General features: G+C 37.6%; 1 protein-coding gene across 7 annotated transcripts in view; it reads left to right on the top strand.

The window, feature by feature from the left end:
• The window catches only part of LOC124169738 (SR-related and CTD-associated factor 4), a 69,069-nt gene that overhangs the window by 20,128 nt on the left and 25,760 nt on the right, over positions 1-23,181 (top strand). For 4 of the 7 annotated variants that reach the window (XM_046548433.1, XM_046548429.1, XM_046548430.1 and 1 more), the window contains 8 exons: positions 957-1,327; positions 3,235-3,414; positions 4,472-4,605; positions 5,135-5,343; positions 8,776-8,947; positions 13,925-14,071; positions 16,868-17,092; positions 22,682-22,906. In XM_046548433.1, the coding sequence (XP_046404389.1) occupies positions 957-1,327; positions 3,235-3,414; positions 4,472-4,605; positions 5,135-5,343; positions 8,776-8,947; positions 13,925-14,071; positions 16,868-17,092; positions 22,682-22,906 (1,663 nt within the window). The remainder of the gene's footprint in view (positions 1-956; positions 1,328-3,234; positions 3,415-4,471; positions 4,606-5,134; positions 5,344-8,775; positions 8,948-13,924; positions 14,072-16,867; positions 17,093-22,681; positions 22,907-23,181) is intronic. The other 3 variants (XM_046548431.1, XM_046548427.1, XM_046548432.1) reach the window with 3 other exon arrangements.

The following is a 23,181-nucleotide window of genomic DNA, read 5'->3' as shown; positions in this document are numbered from 1 at the left end:
ATCCAGTGCAGAAAGACTTAATCCGCGAGCTGAATAAGATACAAAGGAAGGCTGCGCGTTTCGTCAAAAACCGCTACGGGCGTACAGACAGTGTTACCCAGATGTTAAGCGAATTAGGCTGGGAGCCGTTGGAGACTCGGAGGCTGCGCGCTAGGCTTAGATTGCTTGAGCAATTGAGAATGGATATATTTAAGAGCGACACAGAGAACATAATCTTAGAGCCACACTATATTTCCAGGTCCGACAGAAGCGATAAATTAAGAGAGATTTTTAGCCGAACGGATAGATATAAGAATTCGTTTTTCCCCCGAACAATAAAGGACTTTAATAAACGCTTGTCCCAACCTCGTTAGAGCACTTCTTCTTTTTTTTTTTTTAATAGCTGTAAACGGCTGGTGTCCTAACACCCCCTGCCACACGCCTTTTAGGCGGCTTGCGGGGTATTATGTAGATGTAGATGTAGACCTTGAAAACCTGGAAAAAACAGTTAATTTTATATTTTAGTTTGAGTGGGAACCATGATCTAAAATTTTAATCCAGATGAAATCCAATCACTGTCTCATCTCTAGTGGGTGATGTCCTAATATGTCTCAACATCATGTAAAAATATTATGCTACCTGGAATTAAATTAAATATTGAAATAACCACCCTGAATTCTCATGAATTAAATTGCCTAAAACCGACAATTTTTGTCTTATGGCGGTTTGTAATGCCAAGGCGATATGTGATTTGATGGAGGGGACACAGTTAGTATTTCGGTGTGATGTGACTCACATTAACTTAGAAAGCAAGCATCAATGGCCCTACAATCGTTTTAATAGAAATATTTATTACTCTGGTGGTAAAATAAATATTATCGGTTAGAGATATCTGTGAATTGAAGTTTGTTGTGAGAAATGTGGTAATGATAATAGGCCTTGAGTATTTCTAATTTATTTTGATGAACAATTTTCAGAATCTCCCATTCGCCTCTGAGTGTGAATTGAAGCCTCCCTCCGGAATGCTTCCTGGGTCGGAATTGTCCGTAAATTCAAGCAGCCTATCAATGGCAGTTCAGGCAAATGCACACATGCCTGGTGGCGTGAGGATGATGGGGGCATCTGGCCAATCCCTGTCATTTTCTGCTACATACTCTGCTTTAATGGGAGCCACGGCAGCTGGCCTCGGCCCTCCTCCTGGTTACCTGAGCACTGTAGCAGCTGTTGCAGCCCCACTTATGGCTCCTGCTCCTCCACTTGGCAGCATGGGAGATGGCCATTCATTAGGCAGAGTGGATGGTTCCATGATGGAAGGAGATGCTTCTGAAGTCGTTGATCTTACTGATGGGTGAGTTTTCCTATATGGTTTAACTTTTTTTTTTTTCTTTAATTTTCATTTCTATGAGCCAAGAATTTAATATGCAGGGTGTCCAGCAAGCGGGGAAATTCGGAATTACGCATGAATTATTCATTCCTTTTTGTTCCAACCTTTAATTTCAAATTCATTTCACATAAAATTTTGCGTTCAATATCCAGTTTCTAGCCTAAAATGTGCTTGTAGTAATTTTAAGTTCAGTAGCTTAGTAGAATTTTTACAGCCACATTGAGGCATGGTATGTCAGACAAGACAACAGAATCGAAATGTCTAGAACTCTTGACATAAGTAGGATTCAAAAACACAAATAATAGAATTCCAGGTGACGTCTACATCTACATTAGAAGGTCAAAGCAGCTTCTTGGCTTGCAATGAATAAATTGAAATTTTACGTACAATCTGTGTTAGCTAACCTATTCCTTCCCTTGTAAATGCATAAATATAATATTATTCACAAGTATTGAAGTAATTTTGTCAGTCATCTGAAACCAAAGGTCGAAAACAAGCGGCAGGCAGGGGAGTTTCTCCCTTAGTGATGTATTTTTAAAATGCTCCTGTTTGCTTTTCCCATTGGTACCTCAGAGGTGAACATGGAAAAGATTGCACAGGGTTTTTCGCTCCGGAAGGCAAGCTGAATTTACTGCCACGAGTGGGCATCCCGCAGCATTTATACTGCAAATTGTAATCGCATATCAAACGTAGAGAAACACCTAGTTTTGAAGGACAATACCTGGTCAATAGTCGACATCTGTCTTACCAAGTTACTTCCATTATGCTGAGGACCTGATTTTTCAAAAATCATCGTCAGACACTATTATGAGGATTATTGCAACTGAAAATTATATTGTAGTCAAAACCTGTGGTTTAAAAAATTCGAACGAGTGTGTACATTGTTGGACTAAATGATGGATATAAGAAACGTAAATGCTTATAAGTGAAGAGCGCTGAAGGAGAGGCCGAGGGGAAGGAGCGTGCTCCCTCGGTATTTCAGCTACGAGGCTATGAGCGAAGGAGCAAGGGAAGAACATCCTCTTACATGCGCATATATGGTAATTCATATGGAGTTTGAGCAATAAACGACTACCTTCTACAAGTAGAGTATCTCTTGCAGGCTAATGCGTATGTTGATATGTACCATAGCGCCTGGAGCACCACTATTTATCGCGACCGGTGGGAATCAATGGAACCAAGGGAGTGGAGAATCCTGTCTAGTATTTATGGGCTGGACTCCCTGATATGCTACTTTCACTTCAAAAGTTGGTTGGAATTATGCCTGCTCATCTTTAATGACTTGGTGGCTCTGAATAAGACCATTCTTGTTCATTCTTGTTGTCTCTCACACAAATGTAAATCTTTTATGGCTATGATAATTGTTATCGTCATTTCTTGATGATTCCAAAAAGTACCCTTCCTGCATAAGATTCACCTCAAGCCTGACAAAATTGTACTAACAGCAGCATTGTATAAATTTTTCTCAAGTATAATTTTCTGCATATTTCATCTCTCTATATTGCATACATTTTCAAAGCCTTGATTTTGAATTTGCAATCTTTCTTTTACAGACTAAAATATTGGCTTTTGCTCAATAGCCAAAATTTTGCTCGGCTGTTGACCATAATCAAAATTGTTTGTGTCATAATTACATCAACTCTTAGTGAAATATATCAAAATATTCTTTACAGTCCATTTCATGATGAATAACATTTTTCATATTTAAAATGATAACTTCATATTGTCTTTTTTCATAAGGTATTTATTAAACACACTTATCGATGCTGGCAATTTTTGCTAGTTGTATCAAATATTGGTGGCTCCTAGAAGGTAAAGCTGTCAATTAAAGTTTGTTTAAATAACTGAATTAAATATTTCTTTTACCTCAGGATGTCAGTTGGCATAGAGTCGGGAATGGATGACAGTAGGGATAGGAGTCGGTCAAGAAGTGGTTCAGTGGGTAGGGGTAGACGTAGGGGTAGGGGAGGCAGAAGTCGATCAAGATCTCCTCGGGACTCGAGGAGGAGAGGACGACGATCGCGTTCCAGGTCAAGATCACGGAGACGAAGGTATGAAGTCTTTTTGAAAATTACTTCATTGGATCTTTTTTAAATTTCATTTGCCATTCTAAAAAATGCTAAATTAAGGTAATAGCTTGAAACAAGGAATTAAACCTAATGTGAAAATTAATTATTATATCTGATGATTAATATATATTGATAATTATTGTATTGATTAAATTTCACCTGTCAATTATTGAATATTTCCTTTTCTGGTATGTTTTCTGGCAATGGGTAGCACAAATAGCTAAATTCACCTTCTGTCATCATCATTTGGATTAGTGGTTTTATAGATAATCATACTAATTTTGTTGTCACTAAAGTAATTCATCTATTTGTTGTCAGAGGTCATTGCCTAATCTGAGTTCAGTTGTACCAGCCGTAAAACTCTAGGTGATATGAAGTTGGACAGAGGGCACTAATGGATATGAAGTGAAATTTAAATTTTCTATGCATTATATTTCAAAATTCTTTCAAATGTATTCACTCTTAAATTTTGTTGTATAATTGTGTAAGCTGTTAATCTCCTTGGAAAATAGCAATTTGTGTCTGAATGGTTTTGTTGCCTTGGTCATGCTCATTATACAAATTTTTATAGCCTACACACAAAAGTTAATATTCTAATCATGAAGTGATGTTGAAGTGAAATTAAAAGATTTGAAACTACACATAATGTATTTCATGTGGCTTTCATACCTGGGAATTTCTATTGAATTTTCTTTGTGCTATTAACTTTGGCTCGGACTAATGCAGATATGCATGCTTAATACCCAGTAAAATATTACTTTTTTCTTTTGTAATGATCGCTTAAAAAATCTTTCTATTGTTTTTTTTTCTTTTTCATTTTGGCACCAATGAGCTGTTCATATAAAGAAGATGTTTATGTGCTTCTCTTTCCTTCAGGGAATCAATGTCAAAAAATGATGAATTAATTTTGAAATATCTCAATTTTTAATAAGATAAGGTCAAGATTATGATCGATGTTGCTGTCACATCATTATTTTTAATAATTCCTGATATAATTCTGTTAAGAGGTCTTAACCAGTTTCAAAAATTTCACCTTCAGGTCTCGATCCCGTGACCGAGAGAAAGATAAGGAAAAGGAGAGAGAGAAGGAGAAAGAAAGGGAGAAGGAGAGGGAGAAAGAACGTGAGAGGAAGAAAAAGGGCTTGCCACCAATAAAGAAAGATCATCTGAGCGGTGAGTTCTATTTTTTTTACCACTGGTTGTCCCCAACTTGTGATTGCTCCAAATTTCTGCAATCATCACGAGGTAGGGAAGCCATGGAAATTAGGTTATGGCAAAGGAGAAACTCCAGATGTGCAGCAGAGAGATGAAAATCTTGGTTCAACATGCGGAGCGTTGCTGCGTACTAGTGGCAAGGTGGGCATTTTGTTGCTGTCTTGGTTGTGTGGCAAGGGGTAGCAAAGACTTGGCTGCACTTCATTCTAATTCTACCAAGGCTTGAATTCATTTCACAGTATATCTCTCTTGATTTTTCCTTAAAATACAGATATTTGACTGTTTTGCCATTTATTTAAAGTCAAGGAAATTTAAAATGGAAAGTCAGCGTAAACCCTGTATTATTTCCAGACTAGAATACCAGTTATTTTACTTTATTCTTGATTGATTATGGACAAGTTATAATGGTTTTAGGTAAATATTTTTTTTAAACTTGTCCTTTCACATATTTGTCCACAAGTGTGTTGAAGACTAATTTTATTTTCAGTGTGCAGTACAACTCTATGGGTGGGGCATCTTTCAAAGTTAGTGCACCAAGAGGAATTGTCTGACACCTTTGGAGAGTATGGTGACATTGTGTCAATTGACTTGATTCCTCCTCGAGGTTGTGCCTTTGTGTGCATGAATCGCCGACAGGATGCTTATAGAGCATTGACAAAACTAAAAAGTCATAAACTTCAAGGGAAAGCTATTACAGTAAGTCTTATTTACATTTTGGTGTAGATTTTAATATATTTATAAATATTTTATATTACATAATTATTTTGGAAGCTAAAGCATGATTACATTGAAAAAGAGAAGGTTTTACCAAGCTTTTATTAAATTGTACAAAGTCTTACACAGATTTCCTAATGACTGTGTTATGTGCTGTGGTTTTTGTAATGCTTCATTAGTTTTGACTTCTAAATTATATTTATATTCTGTATTTTTGTAAAGTTCTAATTATCTCGGAGATACTGTGCATGATTTTATATACTTCTACCAGTATTTTTCATTTTTTGTTGAAATTAACTTCATTCCTCAATTAGCTGGCATTACTAAAAGCTTTGTTTTTAAGTAAATCTCATTAGTTTAAAGTATACCGGGACTAGCCTCGGAGATAACTCATACGGGAGGACTCATAGGGATGAATTTAAGAATACCAGGACTAGTCACGGTGATATCTTTACGGGAGTCACCCACAATGCACAATCGTGCGAAAGATCCACAGAGAAAAAAATCATCCCAGTCAAGGCGGATGTTTTTTTCTCTGTGGGTCTTTCGCACCGATAAATCTCATTAGTTTTGTTCCAAAAAAATTTTTTCAAAATGCACTACATTTCAATATTTGAATTTCAGTAATTAGTGGGTAGATTTTATTTAGTTTCTAGTTCCCATGTATATAATTTCTAGTGGTAGGTGCAGGTAAGGCAGGCTATTAGTAGTGCTAGAAGGGAGAGAAAGTAGGATAAGGTAGCCAATTTTAGTTCTCAACCATCGTTGTTTAGATGAAAAAGGGAAAGGAATGGAAGTACAGTAAAACCTCTTCGTACAACAAGCCGCCATACTGTGAAATTTTAGGGAAAACCTCCCGTAAGAACCGCTCTAATTTCAAAAACTCCTGGCAACAAAGTCTGTGCCTAGGCCTAAAATTGGAAAAGTTCATCTCGAGAACAAATTTTTGTAAAAGAAACATAGTATTTTACCTTTACTGGTAATCTTTTCTGTCTTTGTTGACATAATAAGTAGTGAGTAGAACTGGAGGAGAGTACTGGGTATCAACCACTCTTTACTCTCCGCAATGTCTTGATGGTATGCAATTCCTCTCAGTAAGAATGCGTCGGAGGTCTAGTATGTGTGGGCAAGTGGTGTTTAGGTGTTAAACAATAATTTTTAACGATTGTTTGTTTAGGAGGTAAAATGAAAATTTTCATGGGGAACCACTTTAACCCTTTCGAGACGGCGGAGTTTTCGTCTTAGCATGACTGCTGTACTGAGCCCCAAGAGACTCTTCTTTCTCGTGGTACGGAGCATTTTTGGAGGGCATTCGTTGAGAAGGGTCTCGCTGAACCTTTTTCGACCCCTCCACGCAGGGACTTCGCATTATCTCGGACACCGAGAGTGGTTGTGCTCCCTCCTTTCCCGGTTTATGACCATACCTGCGGCATTGGTTCGCGATCAACTTATGTATTGTTCATATGTATTTAGCACATGGATAATTGTTGCTTGCACGTAAATTGGTGACTTTGAATTGAATTCCTCATTTTTATCTGAGCATTGTCAAATTTTAAACGAAGGTCTAAGGCCATTATTAACGCATTAAACGCAGCAACAATTTCCATGTCGATGTTTATACATAACTCGAGATATATGTTAATATTTGTCGTAGAATTTCGTTTAAAAATTGTAAACGCAGCTGAAAAGACAAATAATTCAATTCTCAGTGTATATTTCTTGAGAAATGAACAAATATTTATTTCGAAAATTGACTGTATAAACAATTGAATGACCGCTTACCGTACCGCTGAGAGAGGCTATAAAAGACGAAGAGTCCGGGTACCTGCTCCCGGATCCCGAGGGTTAATCCTAAACCCCGAAGCGTTGGGTCCGGAGACAAAGACGTTGTAAACCCACGGCCGTCCTAAAAGGGGGGGAGCCAGAAAACGTATATATACGGCTTTTGATATCCTGGCCGGGAAAATCTCACACGTATATATACGCCCGTCGTCTCCCGGGTCAGGAAACGTCCACACGTATATACACGTGTACAGTAGGGAAAAGGTTAATGATAACTTATTTTTGATTGTTCCAAAAATGACAGGAAGGGTTGCCACCCACCTCTTATTATGCCCCAGGCTTATGCCACGTCTGCAGTACAAGTGGAGATGGGGAAAATTTGCATTGCATATGCAGCACACAAATAAAAATCGACCCTCATAGTATCTCTAAAGACCTCTCATGTATGTTTAGAAAAGGCTTAATAGACATATATCTTCGGGATTGTTAGAATAATTTTTTATATAAATGCTGGCTGAGATGTTCCACTTACAGAATTTTTTTTCAGCATTACACTTAATTTTATCACCCAAAATTTGTTTTGTGCAGCTGTCATCTCCCTCCCACAAGACAGTAATGCTTGTAACTTTTGTCATCAGCAGTGTGCGTACAAGCTGTCAAAATTTTGCTTTGTGTTACTATGTGGTTTTTGCCCAGTTAGTTATAATATGCTAGTTGAATGTGATGTAATCGAGAAATTCACAATGTTGATGACTTTGGCAATGGTGAGCTGCTTTAACCACGCCATGATTTAAGTATTTCCCTGGATAAAAGTTGCCAGTGGTGATAATATGAACTATGTAGTTGGTAATAGGTATCATTGACATTACCAGACAAGGAACAATCTTTTTTAACTGGAATTTGGCACTTGATATGCAACAGGAAGGCATCTTTGTTTTATTTAGGCAGCCAATCAATTTTTATAATTTTTTAAGATGTGCTACCAAATTGTCGTCTTTTCTACCAGAAGAGCATTTTCGAAAACGTGAGCGTGTATTATTTTGTATGCATGTACAGTTAGCACCGTAGCACTGTTGAGACTTGGGTGATGCTTGATTTGGGATTTTGTCAGATTTCTGGTGATGATTTTTTATACATGGGAATTCAATAAAATACTACAAAATCAAATTTAAATAACATATGTATAATTCATGAGCAATAAGATAGTAATTGTTTCTAACTGTTTCTAATGTGTAATTTTTATAATTATATGATGTTAGCTCTATTGGCTTGCGTTAGTTAGTCTGTATAATCAATAGTGTATATTTGAAGCAGTTACTGGACAGGCTCGTAATGTGCATGTAGATATAACGACTCATGACAAAGCATCCCTATCCTGTGCGAAAAATCCACAGATAAAAGATCATCCACCTTGACCGTGCAAATGATTTTTTTCTCTGTGGATTTTTCACACAATTTATGCATTGCGGGTGACTCCGTAAAGATATCACCGTGACTAGTCCTGGTATTCTTAAATTCATCCCTATCTTGCTGGGAGAAAGGATTTATGTTTAGATTTAATTCTTGTGCTGTTCTTTCAACTTGATTTCCTTCTTAGTATGCTTGATAGTAATTGCAATCATTTCTCTACAGCTCGCGTGGGCTCCAGGTAAAGGTGTGAAGGGGAAGGAATGGAAAGACTATTGGGAGGTGGACCTTGGAGTATCTTACATCCCTTGGAATCGTCTCTCTCCAGAGGTGGATATGGATTCTCTAGAAGAGGGTGGAATGGTGGATGAAGAAACAGTTCCTGACTGGATGAGGGGTAAGCATTTATCTAAAACATTAGAGGTGAATGCTTTCCATCAATCATTTATGTTTCAGTTTCAATGCTTGTTTCAGGTGTTCTTGTTTGTTCTTCTCTCAGTACAGTAAAACCTCTGTAAAATGACCCTCCTGATAATGGAATTACATGAAAACCTTCTTATAACAAAGTCATAGCACCCGTTCAAGATCCTCTCAAGGTGAATTGCGTCGAGAAAAATTTCACGTTACAAACTGCTATAATTACATTGCCTCCCTATAATGTCGTCTGCTTGTGGGTTCAAGTTTGGAAAATGTCCTCCCTTGAGTGAAATTTTCCATTTGCAAATATTGCTAAGATTAAAGTAGTACCCCAACAGCAATCTAATGCAGCTGCTCTGATCTGTGAGTCAAGGCCTTCATCTACATGAATTTTGCTCATCCTGGACAGTGCAACACTGTAAGGTCCTCCATATCAAGCCCCCTCACAATGGTGTTGCCCTTTTCCCTGTCCCATGGAAATTCATTATGTGTAGGTTTTACTGTATTTTGAATCCCCTTGTGTGTATTCCACGAGAGGAACTCAGAATCTATGCATATTACCTTGAAAAAAATCACAACATATGATTTCATAAATAATTAGGTAAATTTGATGCAGAAAAATTTCTGCTACATTGCAAATTTAGCCTGTAGTTTCACTTTTCAAAATAGAGATTTGCTTGATGAGGGAAAACCCCTTTGCTAAGTACAGTGCAACCTCGATATAACGACACCCCACGGTGCACTAATAAACACTCGCTATAGCAAATTGTCGCTTTGCCGGAGGTGGAGCAAATAATAGCCAATATACCTGCTGCGAACAGATATACAGGAACAGGAGTGGTGCGGCGACAGATAAACATCTATCCGATAAACGTAAGCATAAATCCAGACGAAAGGTGATGTTTTTTTGCATCACTAAATTTCCTTACTCAAATAACGACTAACTATTCAAACAATTTATAAGCACCGCACTGAATAAAAATCATGCAAAGCATTGTTTCGTCAATCATTATATTTATCGAACGACAGTTTACCACATAAATTTGAGACTGAGCACTCCATTAACTTCATTTCTAACAGATCGCTAGCAATTACAGAGGTTAAGGAGTCTTGATGAAAGTCTTCCGGCGGTGAAACCCTCGCTATGGCGAGAGCCAACACCGAAAGGGTCTCGTAAAAACGAATTTTTCAACACGCTTATTATAGGGTCAATTGACGGTGCATCGGTTATCTCTCGTAATAGCGGGGGTGTCGCTATAGCCCGTACTCGCTTTAACGAGGTTCCACTGTATTTTATTTTCCTATTTGACAAGGAATGTTTCAAGTTCACTTGGACGTCTGCTATAGCATTCAGACGACGATCAGCAGCGGGAAAAAAACTCTTGATTAATTTTAGAAGATTCTTCAATACCTAACCAATTGCAAAGTAAGAGATATGTTGTTTCTAATTTTATATTTCATATCGCAAATGTGCAAGTACAGTGGAAACCCGATTTATCGTTCCCGCATTCATCGTTCGCCGCTCCTGGTCCCAAATTAAGTTCCATAAAGACAATGTAATTTTTTCCCGCATCTATCGTTCCCCGAAGTATCGTTTTCCCGCATTTATCGTTTGAAGATCGCGGTCCCGTCGAGTAATTTTCCCGCATTTATCGTTTGACGAAAATGAGACGAAGTGTTTACAACGTGTTATTTATGGCTAATAACGACAGACACATATTTTGAATCTACCCCAGGAGATTGAAATACGATAGGGAGAAGCTGAGTGCCGTGGGATAGTTACATTAGTGCATTTCCCAAGATCCGGTATCCCCCTCCATTCGGCACTCGTCTCCCCCGACTGAAGCTTTCCTCTTCTCCGAAATAAAAAAAGGTCTCAGCTCGAGCAGGGATCGTATTACGAAGACCTTAGCTTCGAAAGAAAATATCAAGTTACTCGAGGACAAAAGAATCCTTTTTCACGCCTCCCCCTTTCTTGAACCCTGACTTTTTTTTGCCGACTCGCTTCAAAGATCCCCACTTCTAAAGGTCAACTGCTGCATAAATCACCAATTAGCCCAAAAGGTGTCTAAAAATGAATTTCGGCAATTGGTTTTATACTTTTATTAGTTTGAGATATTAGTGATGTGCACGTAATTTAAAAAAGAATGATACCAAACACGACGTATTTCTAACGTTATTTAACCCTTTTAAGCAAGGAAATAGTTGGAATAATACGATGGTGATTTCTGGCGAATATCGATATCCTCGCAGCTGATGGTGAGCTTCACGGCAGTTGATATGGATTTTTTTTTTCGAAAACTTTTTTTTTGAAAGGGCGTCTGGTTACAATTTACGAGTTATGCTACAAGTCTCACTTGTCTGAGGTGCTAACGAAGCGATGTCTTCTCAGGATATTTTGTTTCTCTCGACTAGCAATCTGAATTCATCTGCTCGTCTAGAGCTACGCTACTCATTGTTAGAAATGAGTGGGTAAGTTGCCTTCTCTATAGGATAAAAAATTTCATTGCGCAGTCATATGGTCATGCTTCACCCTCTGCAGTAAGCACTGCTTACGCCGTACGCGATAGCATTAGTGCAGAACTTCACCTCGTACGAGTGGTTCCGTACTTTCCAGGGTGGGTTGACTTAAAACCAGCGAATGTTTTCCGTGTGGGTTCAATAGAGTCCGGTTTCATTTTTATTAGTTTTATTCTTATCCGTCTTCGGACCATGGCCCTTCCAAAGACACAAGTGAGAACTTTAAAAGATGGACTGAAAATAATTGAAGATGAAGAAAAGAATCCGGGCTAGAAATGCGCGAAAATTGCAGAACGCCTCGGTATGTCCGCTAGCACATGACGGCAGGGGTGGGGGTAGAGCCAGATCCCTGGTGAAAACGAGAAATGGGATGAAGCCGAGGATCATGTGGGCCGGTGAGCAGGCGTGCCGCTGACGATTTACGCCACATTGCCTCAATCATATTAAAAATTTAATTGCTAGAAAGGAACATTTCAAATAATAAACTATTTTTGGCCTTCTTGATCCATCTCATAACCAACCACTGCGACGGCGAAATCAGTTGTTTGAGGCATAACACGCACATTGCTCTCGTAAATACGTGTACTTGAAATGGCATTTGATGGATAAGAATTTTTACAGTGAAATAGTAGTGAAAATTCCGAGTGGAGTGCAAACATTTTTTAGCAAGGCGGCGTGTTCCTTTAGGATATTTGAAAGAGATATAATTCGAATCAACAATATGACCTAAGTGTTTCAATAAAGTAATAATATTCCTGTAATCAGCTAAAATCTCGTTTGAATCCATTAATGAATATCATAATTCGCAAAAATAAAGCGTTTCCTGGGACATAGGCAACCCGGACAACAATTCCCGCATTGATCGTTTTCTCGCATTCATCGTTTTTTTCATCCATCCCCCTGAAAAACGACAGATCGAGGTTCCACTGTATTATGGTGGCATCGCATTCGGTTGAAAACTGTCCAAAGGAACCGGCGATTTCGTCGCACTTAGACATATTTACGCCATGACTAGTCTAGGTCAACCTGGAGAGGAAGGGAATAACAGAAGTGAAGGCAGCAAGGGAAGTGAGAGTGGAGATAGCATGAGTTATAGCCAGGCACTCGCCTGCATAGACAAATCGCCAACAATCCAGGTTTCCTATAATTGCTATTTTGTGTTTGGATGATCGCATGCCCATTACCTTTACAGAAGCTCCATATTCATTTTATATGAACATCACGGTGCGCGATTGTGTTCAGTGACTAAGAACTGCATCCCACAGCAGTTGCATACCAGGCAACTTGCGCGAGACGCGACTACGTAGCATGGTGCCTGACAGTGTTGTTTCCTACGTCGCGCAGCGGTTTTGAAGCATTTGTGCAAACCAATTTTATTTCCGATTATTCATGCCGCCTCTCCCCATCATTAGCCCAGACAATCAGGAGTATGCTGTAATTCATGAAATTATGAAACTTCTGTCTGGATATTCCTTCTTACTCATCGGTTTTATGGTATTTTTTTTATCTGCAATATCCTCTTTGGTGATAACTTGTGTCTTTAATGTCCATATTCAGATCTAATAAGAGGGTCATTGGGTGAGATTAGGCTCTATGAAAGTGTCATTAATTTAATCCTGTGCCAGGTATCCCTGCAAAAGGTAGTGGTATGATATGAGGAAAGAACATATGTTAGCCATATTAATTGTCTTTGCAAATATTATTTGAATTCTGACGAATATTTCTCGGGTTCTCAGCCAGGTTAATGCTTTTATATAAGCGGACGTTTTGGGAGACGACTTGTGTCCCATCCTCAAGGCTGTGTTAATTTATGGAAGTCCAATTGAAATTGCGTGAAACGTCGGCTTATGTATCTGACATACTGAATTGTCACAATTGTTGTCCTTTCTTCCCTTAGGACGAGGACCTTTATGGCCTTAAAAGAACTTGAAATATCAGATGTGATTGATTATTTAATCCAGCTGGAAAGCAATGAGAACTTAATCCTGTTTATTCACCTGGAAAGCACCAGATCTTGTGTGAATTTTCACAAATTTGGTATTCTATTTTCTAATTCCTTGACAATGGTCTTAACATGGAATTGCATCACTTGCTTAAGACAAGATAAATCATTTCTACCGTGTATTCACAAGGAACTAGATGTGGTGACTTCACTTGAACATTAATATGCTGTATTTGACTATTTATCCTGATTTCAACATGTAGACACTGCTATAAGGGATGATAGGCAATTTATGCTTTTTGTGCTAAGAATTTCAGTAGACCAAATTTTTGCCCTATTTCTTTGTTGAAGAAATAATTAAATGGAAAACTCAAGGCTGCCAATCCTATCTTCACTGAAAGGAAGTGTATCCAATTGAATAATAAATTATGATGCATCACTGCCCTTACAAGCTTAGCTCATCTAATTGGGTACTTTTTATAATCTCCTGTGTAGAGCAAGGAATGACTCAGTCAGCAGCCCTATTACCTCCCGTTGGATTAGCATCAGCTGTCACTGCTGCTACTGGTGTACCTGTACCTACCAATCCTCAAAGTGGTCTTCCCCCTAGTTTTATTCCAATTCCTGAAGCAGTTGCAGCTGGTGAGTGTTTGCTTCTGCCTGTATGCCTTAGAATAATTAATTTTTTCCAACCTCAGATTTACTGAATGAAATTGATTGAATTGTTTATTAAATAAAAGTAATGCTTCAGTACTATTTTATTGTATATCATGCCTCGTTCCATTGCCACGAAGAAAATAATTTGACTTCTGAGAAAAATGCTAATCTCTTCCAGTCCTCATGATGAAATGTGTAACTGATTTGCCTTTGATTTGAATGTGCCATGAAATGAAAGTACGCCCGGCAAAATAAATATAAAAATTATACAAATTTATTTTAGTGAAGTCATCACTGCAATTTAGTTATCCAATGTTCAATTGTTCAGTTCGAGTTATACACCACAAAGCTGGAAACAGAGGCTGTAGATCTAGGATTAAGATATATTTTCACTTCCTGCTCTAGTTTTCATATGATTGATGTAATCCATGACAGGACACATTTTTGTACTCAAGAAAACAATTATTCAACCTCCATAGCTTCAAAGGGAAATTTCCTCTTCATAGAAGTAGGAATAAAGAAATAAATCATAAATAACAGTCTGTAAAAGATCCTTGGCTTTCCTGGCGAAGAGTATTTGTAAAATTCTCTCAGGTTTGTCACTGGTCAAGGCTAATGGAGGCTAAGCCTATCAATAGCCTTGCATTGCCTAGCCCGAGAAGATTTTACGAACAATCTATAAATTAATTTGAGTTTTGTGATTATAGCTACACTAAAACCTCTATGTAGTGAACCTCTTTACATCATAAACCTCCATACTTCATACCACCCCTACGGTACTGTCAGATTTACATGCAAATTTATGGGCAAGCCTCTATGTTGTAGTTTATCTCGTAAAACCTCCACTTATCATACCAAGGAGACACCCCCGAGACAGCCTAACTACCTCTGCATATCATACCAAGGCAACTAGAGACCATTAATGCAGTCGCAATTACGTACATGGAATGACATTTTCAGCGATAAATGTTTCAAGCTTATTTTTTTCCTTATATACCTTTAATGTGCTGTAATTTTCTCGTTAACCATTAGTTACCGCCATTTTTTTCATATGAGAGCATACTCAACAGTAAATAAAACCTGAATCACACGATCATTTTTTTTTGTCTTGAAAGTGATCACTATCGCGATCACTTTTCCCGTCGCAAAAAGCGATCGCTCAAGTGATCATTTTTCTGAATCACACGGTCACTCCTGCCGTCGCTTTTCGCATCATTTCCAATATCACAGCTCGTTGTCATAGGACCCGCATCACGAATATATATAGCGTGTTTGTTTATCTATGTCGTTCTCACGATTGTCAAACGTTGCGCTGCAATCGCTCCATAGGGGAATGCGTTCCGATTGGCTGATATGGGGTTTTAGTGATGGGTTAAGCGACGGAAAAAGTGACCGGACTAGTGATGAAAAATAGCGGTGGGAATCCTCATCACGATCGCGAATGCGAAAAACAAATGCCGGCGACAATCATTTTGCCTAGTGATCACTTTCGCGTCGAAAAAAAATGATCGTGTGATTCAGGCTTACGAAAAAAAGGTATCCAACTATCCAAATCTTTTTAAGTAACTGTTGATTTAAGAGAGATCACATCATTTCCTCTCAAATCATGGTAAAAAATCATGCGATAGCGCTCGCTTTCTTTTATTAATAAATATATGTTCACTAATGCATGCATGTTTGTTTAAACACATAAATATAATGGTTTAAAAGACAGTAGTGTCTTTCATTTGCGAAGGATATGAAAAAATGGTGCCTATCACTAAAACCTCTATAGTGAAGGTCCATACATCAAATTGCCTAAATTTTGGTCCCCTCCATTACGATGTGAAGAGGTTTTACTGTATAAGCAAATGTAAGGGAATTTAATGTGTTGTCAGCTCACTTTCATAATGTCTTGTGTTTTTCCTTCAAATGCCCTACTTTCCAAAATTTTTATCTGGTACCTCTACATTTCTTGCATTAATATTCCAATTTTTTCCCACACATTTCCATTATTAAGTTCTGGATATCAACCAGAAAGCTTGCAACATACTGGGGATTGTAAATCTGTTCTGGGGTTTAGATAAATTTTCTACACCTTCTCTAGTTAACTTATGATTTATTCAATCCATAGCAGCAAACCCATATGTTTTCTCAATAATACACATTTCTATAATGCCAATGCAACCACCAAAGGTGATGAAGAAAAATTTCTTGTCAGAAAAATAGGGATATTGAAAAATTGCCTGAGTAACAATCTGAAGATCATTGGTTTTCCTGCCTTTCCTAGATGTCTATAATTTATACGTCAATTATATGCTATCTATAAAGCACCTTGTATTTATAATTTATTTCTATTAGCAAATTGAAGGGATTTAAATGTGTTGCCAGCCCTCATTCAAAATGTTTAGCTTTTTCCCTTGAACTGTACAGCTTTTGAAAATGTTTATTTGGTCATCCTATTCGTCGTGCATTACCGATGATATTATTAAGTGCACACTCACATCGCAATTTAAAATATCTATTGACAGTTTCGTGTGCAACGGTAAAGGGAGATGTAGAATTTTAGTTTCCTCGGCGTATAATTTGGAGGATGGCAGAATTTGCCCTTCGAAATGTTGGGACCAATTACCCTAAACCACATCTGGCCGGAAACCCAAGAATTATTCCTGCATTGACAGATGTTTTAAACGGTGACATGGGTGTACTCAAATGAAGGTCGCTGGTCATTATGGGCTGCCAAAGTATTAACCAATTATCATGCATTGCTGATCCTATTTTTTCTATCTTGCACACGTTTAGGTGGACCAGGGAGTCAGCAGCCTGTGCTTGGCGATGGTGTCCAGACTCCGGCAACGAGTGCTAGCACCGTAACTGCAGGTGGTGATATTGGTGAGGTTGGTAGTGGTCTTCCACTACCAACATCACTACCCCCGCCTTCCCTGGCACCCCAGCCACCCTTTGGCCTACAAACTGCTGTGCCACGTATGTTGATATCTATCCGCCACCATGGCCGGGGTGATCACGGTAAATTGTGGCAAATGTGGTTTGCCTACTTATGCATCCCAGAAAGTTAGCTGTTTTGTGGCGTGAACAGTGGGTTGTATGCCTTTTTTGATCCCATCCCATGCATCTTGGTGGTATGTAGTTCTTAGAATATTTTCATTAGGTTTGGTTGAAATTGAGTACTATACTTTGAGGTTTCAGTATTTTGGTAAAAGAAATGGGTTTTAAGAATGTTTAGTTGTTACTTGTGTTGAGAGGCCTGCAAGATTATTGCACTTGTTCATTGTGACCAAATTTCTTCAATTTTGGTGGAAGCATTTTGTGGGGTAGTTCACCAGTCCTCATTGCTTCTTGTCTTTTTATTTCATTCATGAAAATTTCTTTGAACTGCACGCTAATTAAAATATAATGCATAAATTTGGTTTAGGTGTCACCAAGTTCAATCATCAAAATACAGTAATGTATAATAAATTCCTTGACTTAGAGCAATGAATCAAATTCAGATATTTCTAAAAAAATGGTTTTCATAGGGAAAGTTTTACTGTAGCACAATTTTGCCATCTATGAATTATGAATACAACAGGTCAACAAAGATAAGTTCCTCAGTGATCAAAATTGTAAGGAGGAGATTTATTTTAAATGAAATATGGAATGTCTTTTGTTCCAATTACTTCCAACCATTTATGGATAAAATTTAAAATAACAAGTTGAAAGTATTCTTAGAAATGCATTTATACCAGCATAACAAAATTGACCAATTCATTGTTTTTTTGTCTCACTCATGCTCATACTTTGAAATCGATGTGATTGATGAACTGTGTGCTGTGTATTAACTTAAGTTTAGAATTTCCTCTGGGCTGGATCACAAAAATAACTTCTTAGACCAAAAAATACAGGAAATTTTTGCAACCCTCCCTCTCAATGATGCTGGAAGAGGATCATCTTTCCCAAAGATTAGGACATAGGTCATTATCACCTTTACATTCACGGAATGTTGAGAAATCAAGACTTAATGGCAAGGAATAATACAATAGCGCTGTATGTCATTCAAGGGTTTGTTATCAGGAATCACATCTGATACATGAAAGCCATACCTTAATAGAAACTTTATTGTTACTGCATTTATTGTTGTAACATGGAACAAGAAGTGAAGAAATGAACCTGAGATAACGGCGAATTCTGGGTCTCTTCTGTGTAAAAATAAACCTTACAATGAAAAATTAAGAATAATTGCAGTGCCAGAAATTGAGATTTACTTATGATAGGAATCTTTTTTCCCTCCTCTTAAGTTCATCCTTGACACTGATGTTTATGTTAGTCTTGGAAATATGTTTAAAATGTTCGTGGGCCTATTATGAATGAGAGGGTGGTGCCTCCTTTAGATGGAGTTTCCGTTCGCTATAAGGTGTCACTCCATCCCCTGTAATTATGAATGGCATGTACGGAGGGACACCGCTAGACGGAGAGGACTTTTCTGGGGTTGGGAAAGGAGCAATTCAGCCGAAGTGATGTTCGTATGATAAATTCTGTGCTCCATCAATCCAAAGATGGCTGTAGCTAATGACAAGTGTTCCAATTCGATGGAGACTGTTTCTAGCAGATGAATATTTCGGCAACAGTTGTTGTCAGTCGATGAAGACAATAGTGGTATTTATGGATTTATCAGGGCATTTTCTTCGTTAATTTATCTAACAAATGAAACAAATACACAATATGTTTAATATAGTATTTATTAGCTGTGGCTTGCGAAAGAAATCTTCAAAAAGCACATATAAGCAGACGCAGGTAATGACATGTTTCGTGGTAGACCATCACAAATTTGCGATAGAAGTATTTTTAGGGTCAACAGGCAAGGTGAACCCTATTTCTATCAAAGATGTGACCACAATGCGCTTTCGTAAAAAATATACGAAAATCCATCACAAATACTTGGAGGCTGGAGAGCCTTAAGCACATACAAAAACACTTCTGTGAAATAACAAATGCTCTGCATTCCTTTTGTGTAAGTAATGGGGTTTAGAAAGGTAATGCCAATTCAGAGAGCACAAGAGAGGCACTTTTTAAATAATGAAAAATAACTTTTAGGCTGTTATCAATTAAAAGCTATAGAGAGTTAAAGAAACACAAGATATTCACTTATTGTGAAAAGAAACTTTTAATTCACGATAATGTGACAGTTTCACCATTTCCTCGGTTTCACAACTACACAATCACAGCAAAACAGTCTGCCCACAGTACAAATGTGAGATTGAGAATTGGTTCCACTGCCAACATATATACACACACACACACAAGCTACAACATATATAATTCAGGAAAAATCCACTAACAATATAGTAGTTCACACCATTAAAAATAATGGAAAATAGGCAAATATAATCATCAAAAACTGAAAGTCCCTGTCATTCTTATTTTCATCGCATACAACTTACAATCACAGAGCCCGTTTTGATGAAAACTACTATTCAATCACTGTTTTTAAGTCTCACATTACCCCATGCAAGTGGTACGGGTGACTTCTCTCACTACTATTAGTTGATATGGTTGATATACGTGAACCTGTAAATTTCACGCATAGCTTTGAACTTGATAGCTTGATCCTGAAATGTCATCTCTACGGTGAATAACGAAGTTAAACATGCCACCGACAATTTTATACATTACTGTCGGTAATGTCTATGTAGCGAAATACCACTGGTTACAAACCAATCATGATGGAACACTGATAAGTACAACTCTTGACTTATATTTTTTAGCCTTGTCAAAATTTGTGCATTACAACCACTGGCACTGTGATTAACATAAGTAGATTAACTAAAGCTGTCATATTGAAAATAGCACTATTTGAGCTCATGAGATGTTCGTAGAAATCTTCAAGAAGTTAGCAAGAGTTGTATTCACCTTACAATACAATCTCAGGAAGTCCTAAAGGATGAATTTTCTGGTACCTATGAAGAAATGGATGAAGTTTTTGCATACAAAGCATAGTGGAGATTGGAAAACATCAAAATTAATTGAATTGAATTAATGAATGAGGTGCTATAGATCTTACAATCAACGTATCTGCCCACTACGGCCGTGGCTCAGACTGCTGCAATGATGCTATTTACATTTAAAACATTTTGGTTTCACTGGTCCAGTTTTATATTTTATGTGCTTATTCGGATATTAATATCATAAATAATACAAAATATATGTGGCCTTGGGAGTCTCTATTGTCGGATATTTTGATTTAAAAACTCCAGCTCGACCTGAAAAAGGTAAACAAACGTCCACCATTAAGGGGCTAGAGTCATAAAGGCAGGGTATGCAGTGGTGTCACTCCAACCCCCTAGGCATGGTGTGGCTCTGACCAGCGGCCACTCGTAATCTCTTGGGGGCAGTGAACGCACTTCCGGACAGTGTGACACTGTATGCGGAGACCCACCGTTTGCAGTGAGCCATTCGTTATAGGCCCCTTGGAGTCAGTTGAATATGGAATCTTCTATCTTGGTGATTTCCAATAAAAAAGGCATGTCTTGCATTCTTGAACTGGTGATTGATTAGAAGGAAATGATCTGCTCCCCTTCAGGTTCTCTATTGATTTGGTAGTCAGTCAGTTCCCGTGACTAAAATTATGGGGAAGTGTTGTTCATTGTTCGATACCGTGTATGCTCCTATCGCCTGTGTGCATTAAGAAGAGTAGTAATGTGTCTTAAAAGTGTCAATTGGCCCTTAGACTGACTTAAGTATAGAAAGTTATGAATTTGGGCTCTGATATTACTAGGAAATTAGTCTGTTTATTTTATTTGAGGCACCAAAAACTTATGTTCGAGAGAAGTCTTCCAAGGTAGTGAATATCCCTTGCTGGTTTTTCTACGCTGGTCTATTCTCTTGATTAAATTGAAAATTCACCTAAAATGTAGTGTGTTTTCATGAATGAAACTTTATATGTAGCAGTTAGTTTATGGTCAATGGTCTAAAGTACTTTTTTTTTTTTTAAATTTTCAAATATTTTGAAGCACTCATTTATTTTAATTCGTGCCGGAGGTTTTGATTGTGACTCTTTAAGGATTGTCATCACTTATCTGAACTTTGATCTGGTTGAGCACATTTTTATCTGTTATTTTGATAAGTTTGCCATGTCTAAAAAAAAGATGTTGCTTTTTATATTGGTGACTTTTCCTTAAAACCCTCGAAATTGGTATTTTATAAATTAATCAAATCCCATGAGTACATTTTTCTGATTTATTTGAATTATTAATTGCTTTAAAGTGCTCATAGTGGGAATGTGGTTGTTTTTCTACCAGAATAATGTGAATTAATTATTAAATCATTAATGTGCTTCTTGTTTGCTTTAGAGAGTGAAACTGTCAGCTCACTCATTTTTAATGACTAACGATTGTCACTGACTAAATGTTGTGTGCAGTTATAGTGAAATAATTGATTTTTAGTAGCATGAGTTTTTGTGCATTTTCTCACTATAAAAAGTAATTTAAATTGTTTAAGTTAGGGGTTATCAAGTCATATTTTATTTGAACAATTAAGTGGCTTGTGATATTCCTATTTCTGAATTTGTGTTACTTGATCTAATAATGTTAAATGTGAAAGATAATAGTTTTTTTTGAGTGATGAAAATTCAATATGATTGTAGTTTGTATGGGTAATATTTTGCATGGTAACTAATGTTTGCCTTTTCTATTACTTTTTCTATCATATGTGAAGAATTCATCAGTTTCTTAAATAATATCTCTAAATGAGTTTCATTTATTCAGTTTATTGATAGTAATGAGTCAGTGTTATCATTTGCTATTTTTCAGGCTGTAAATAGTAGAATTCATTATTGCATTTCTTGATTCTAAATACTCATTTTTTTTGTCCTTCCTTTCAATTATTATGCCCTTAGTATTTCCCGGCATTTTTCACTTTCCAGGTCAATTAATATCCTTAAATAAGCTAAAAAGGGGGTTTTCCTGTGTGTAATTACAATGTCCACTGATATAGTTTTTAATTATATCTCATTGTTCTTACAGTAAGAAGGAGATTAAAATGTATACATTAGTGTCCACTTATTGTTATATTTTTTAATTAGTATCTCATTTAGGGTGCATTCAGGAAGAGTGAACACTCAAGAAGTCTCGTTTACCATGGAAGCAGATGGTTACGTTTCACTATGTTGTATATTCTCAGCCTCCCTGAATGGAAAATGTTGAGAGAACATTAGTAGTTTGAGTTAAGGTGGGGATTTTGAATCATCTAGTGATATACCATTGGCCACCCAGAACTAATAATTGAGCTCCTGCCAATCAGATGCGAGTTCTCACACAAGTAAGAGGCCAAGAAGACTGCTCTGAGAAATTGCTCAGCACTCTCACTGAGCTGCTATGCAGCGGTTTCGCCAGGGGAAATTCTGCAGCTGTTGTGGTAGTGCTCTGAACACTCACTTCCCCTGAATGCACCTTCTGAATTAATGTGTAAACTTGTGATATGTGTGTGTGAATCACATACACATTAATGGATGTATTTTTTTACATTTCATGTAAGAATATTACTGTGACCATATGGCCCTAATTCTTTTGTCCCTTTTTTTTTCGAATTGCCCATTGCAATTTTCTATCCGTATATTTTTAGGTTTACCAGGTCTCATTGGTCTTGGCCTTGGCCCCGCGACTGGTGCTCCTCCGCCCCCTCCTCCGCCGCCATTGCTTGCCTCTGCTGTGCCTCCACCTCTTGGTGTGCCTCCTCCCCACAGCCTTGTTCTCCCACCCCCACATCACCCGCATGCGCACCTCTTTGCTCACCATCCTCATCATCGTCCGTTGATGGTTGGCTCTCCATTTGGTGCCACACCGCACAGTAAGTTGTATTACTAATGGTTAATTACTATAGCAGTGAGATGAGTCAGTTTCTTATTTTTGTTCTGGTGTTAGTTCAGTTCCTGGAATTGATATATAAACGATCCTGGTTCTTAATAAAGTTATTGATTTGTTTTCTAAAGCTATTTATTAATGGTATCCATCAACCCTCAAAGTGCTGATCTTTCGGCCTGAGGGGTTCATGCATAGCATCCATGAGCTGATCCATCAGCCAAAACTTTTTAAATTATTATAAAATGAAGTACTTTTTTTGGC

Source organism: Ischnura elegans, chromosome 12 (genome assembly GCF_921293095.1).
Source record: "Ischnura elegans chromosome 12, ioIscEleg1.1, whole genome shotgun sequence".
In the NCBI taxonomy this organism is placed as follows: domain Eukaryota; kingdom Metazoa; phylum Arthropoda; class Insecta; order Odonata; family Coenagrionidae; genus Ischnura; species Ischnura elegans.
Note: the sequence above shows the minus strand (reverse complement) of the source record. Positions and strands in the feature narration are given on the sequence as shown.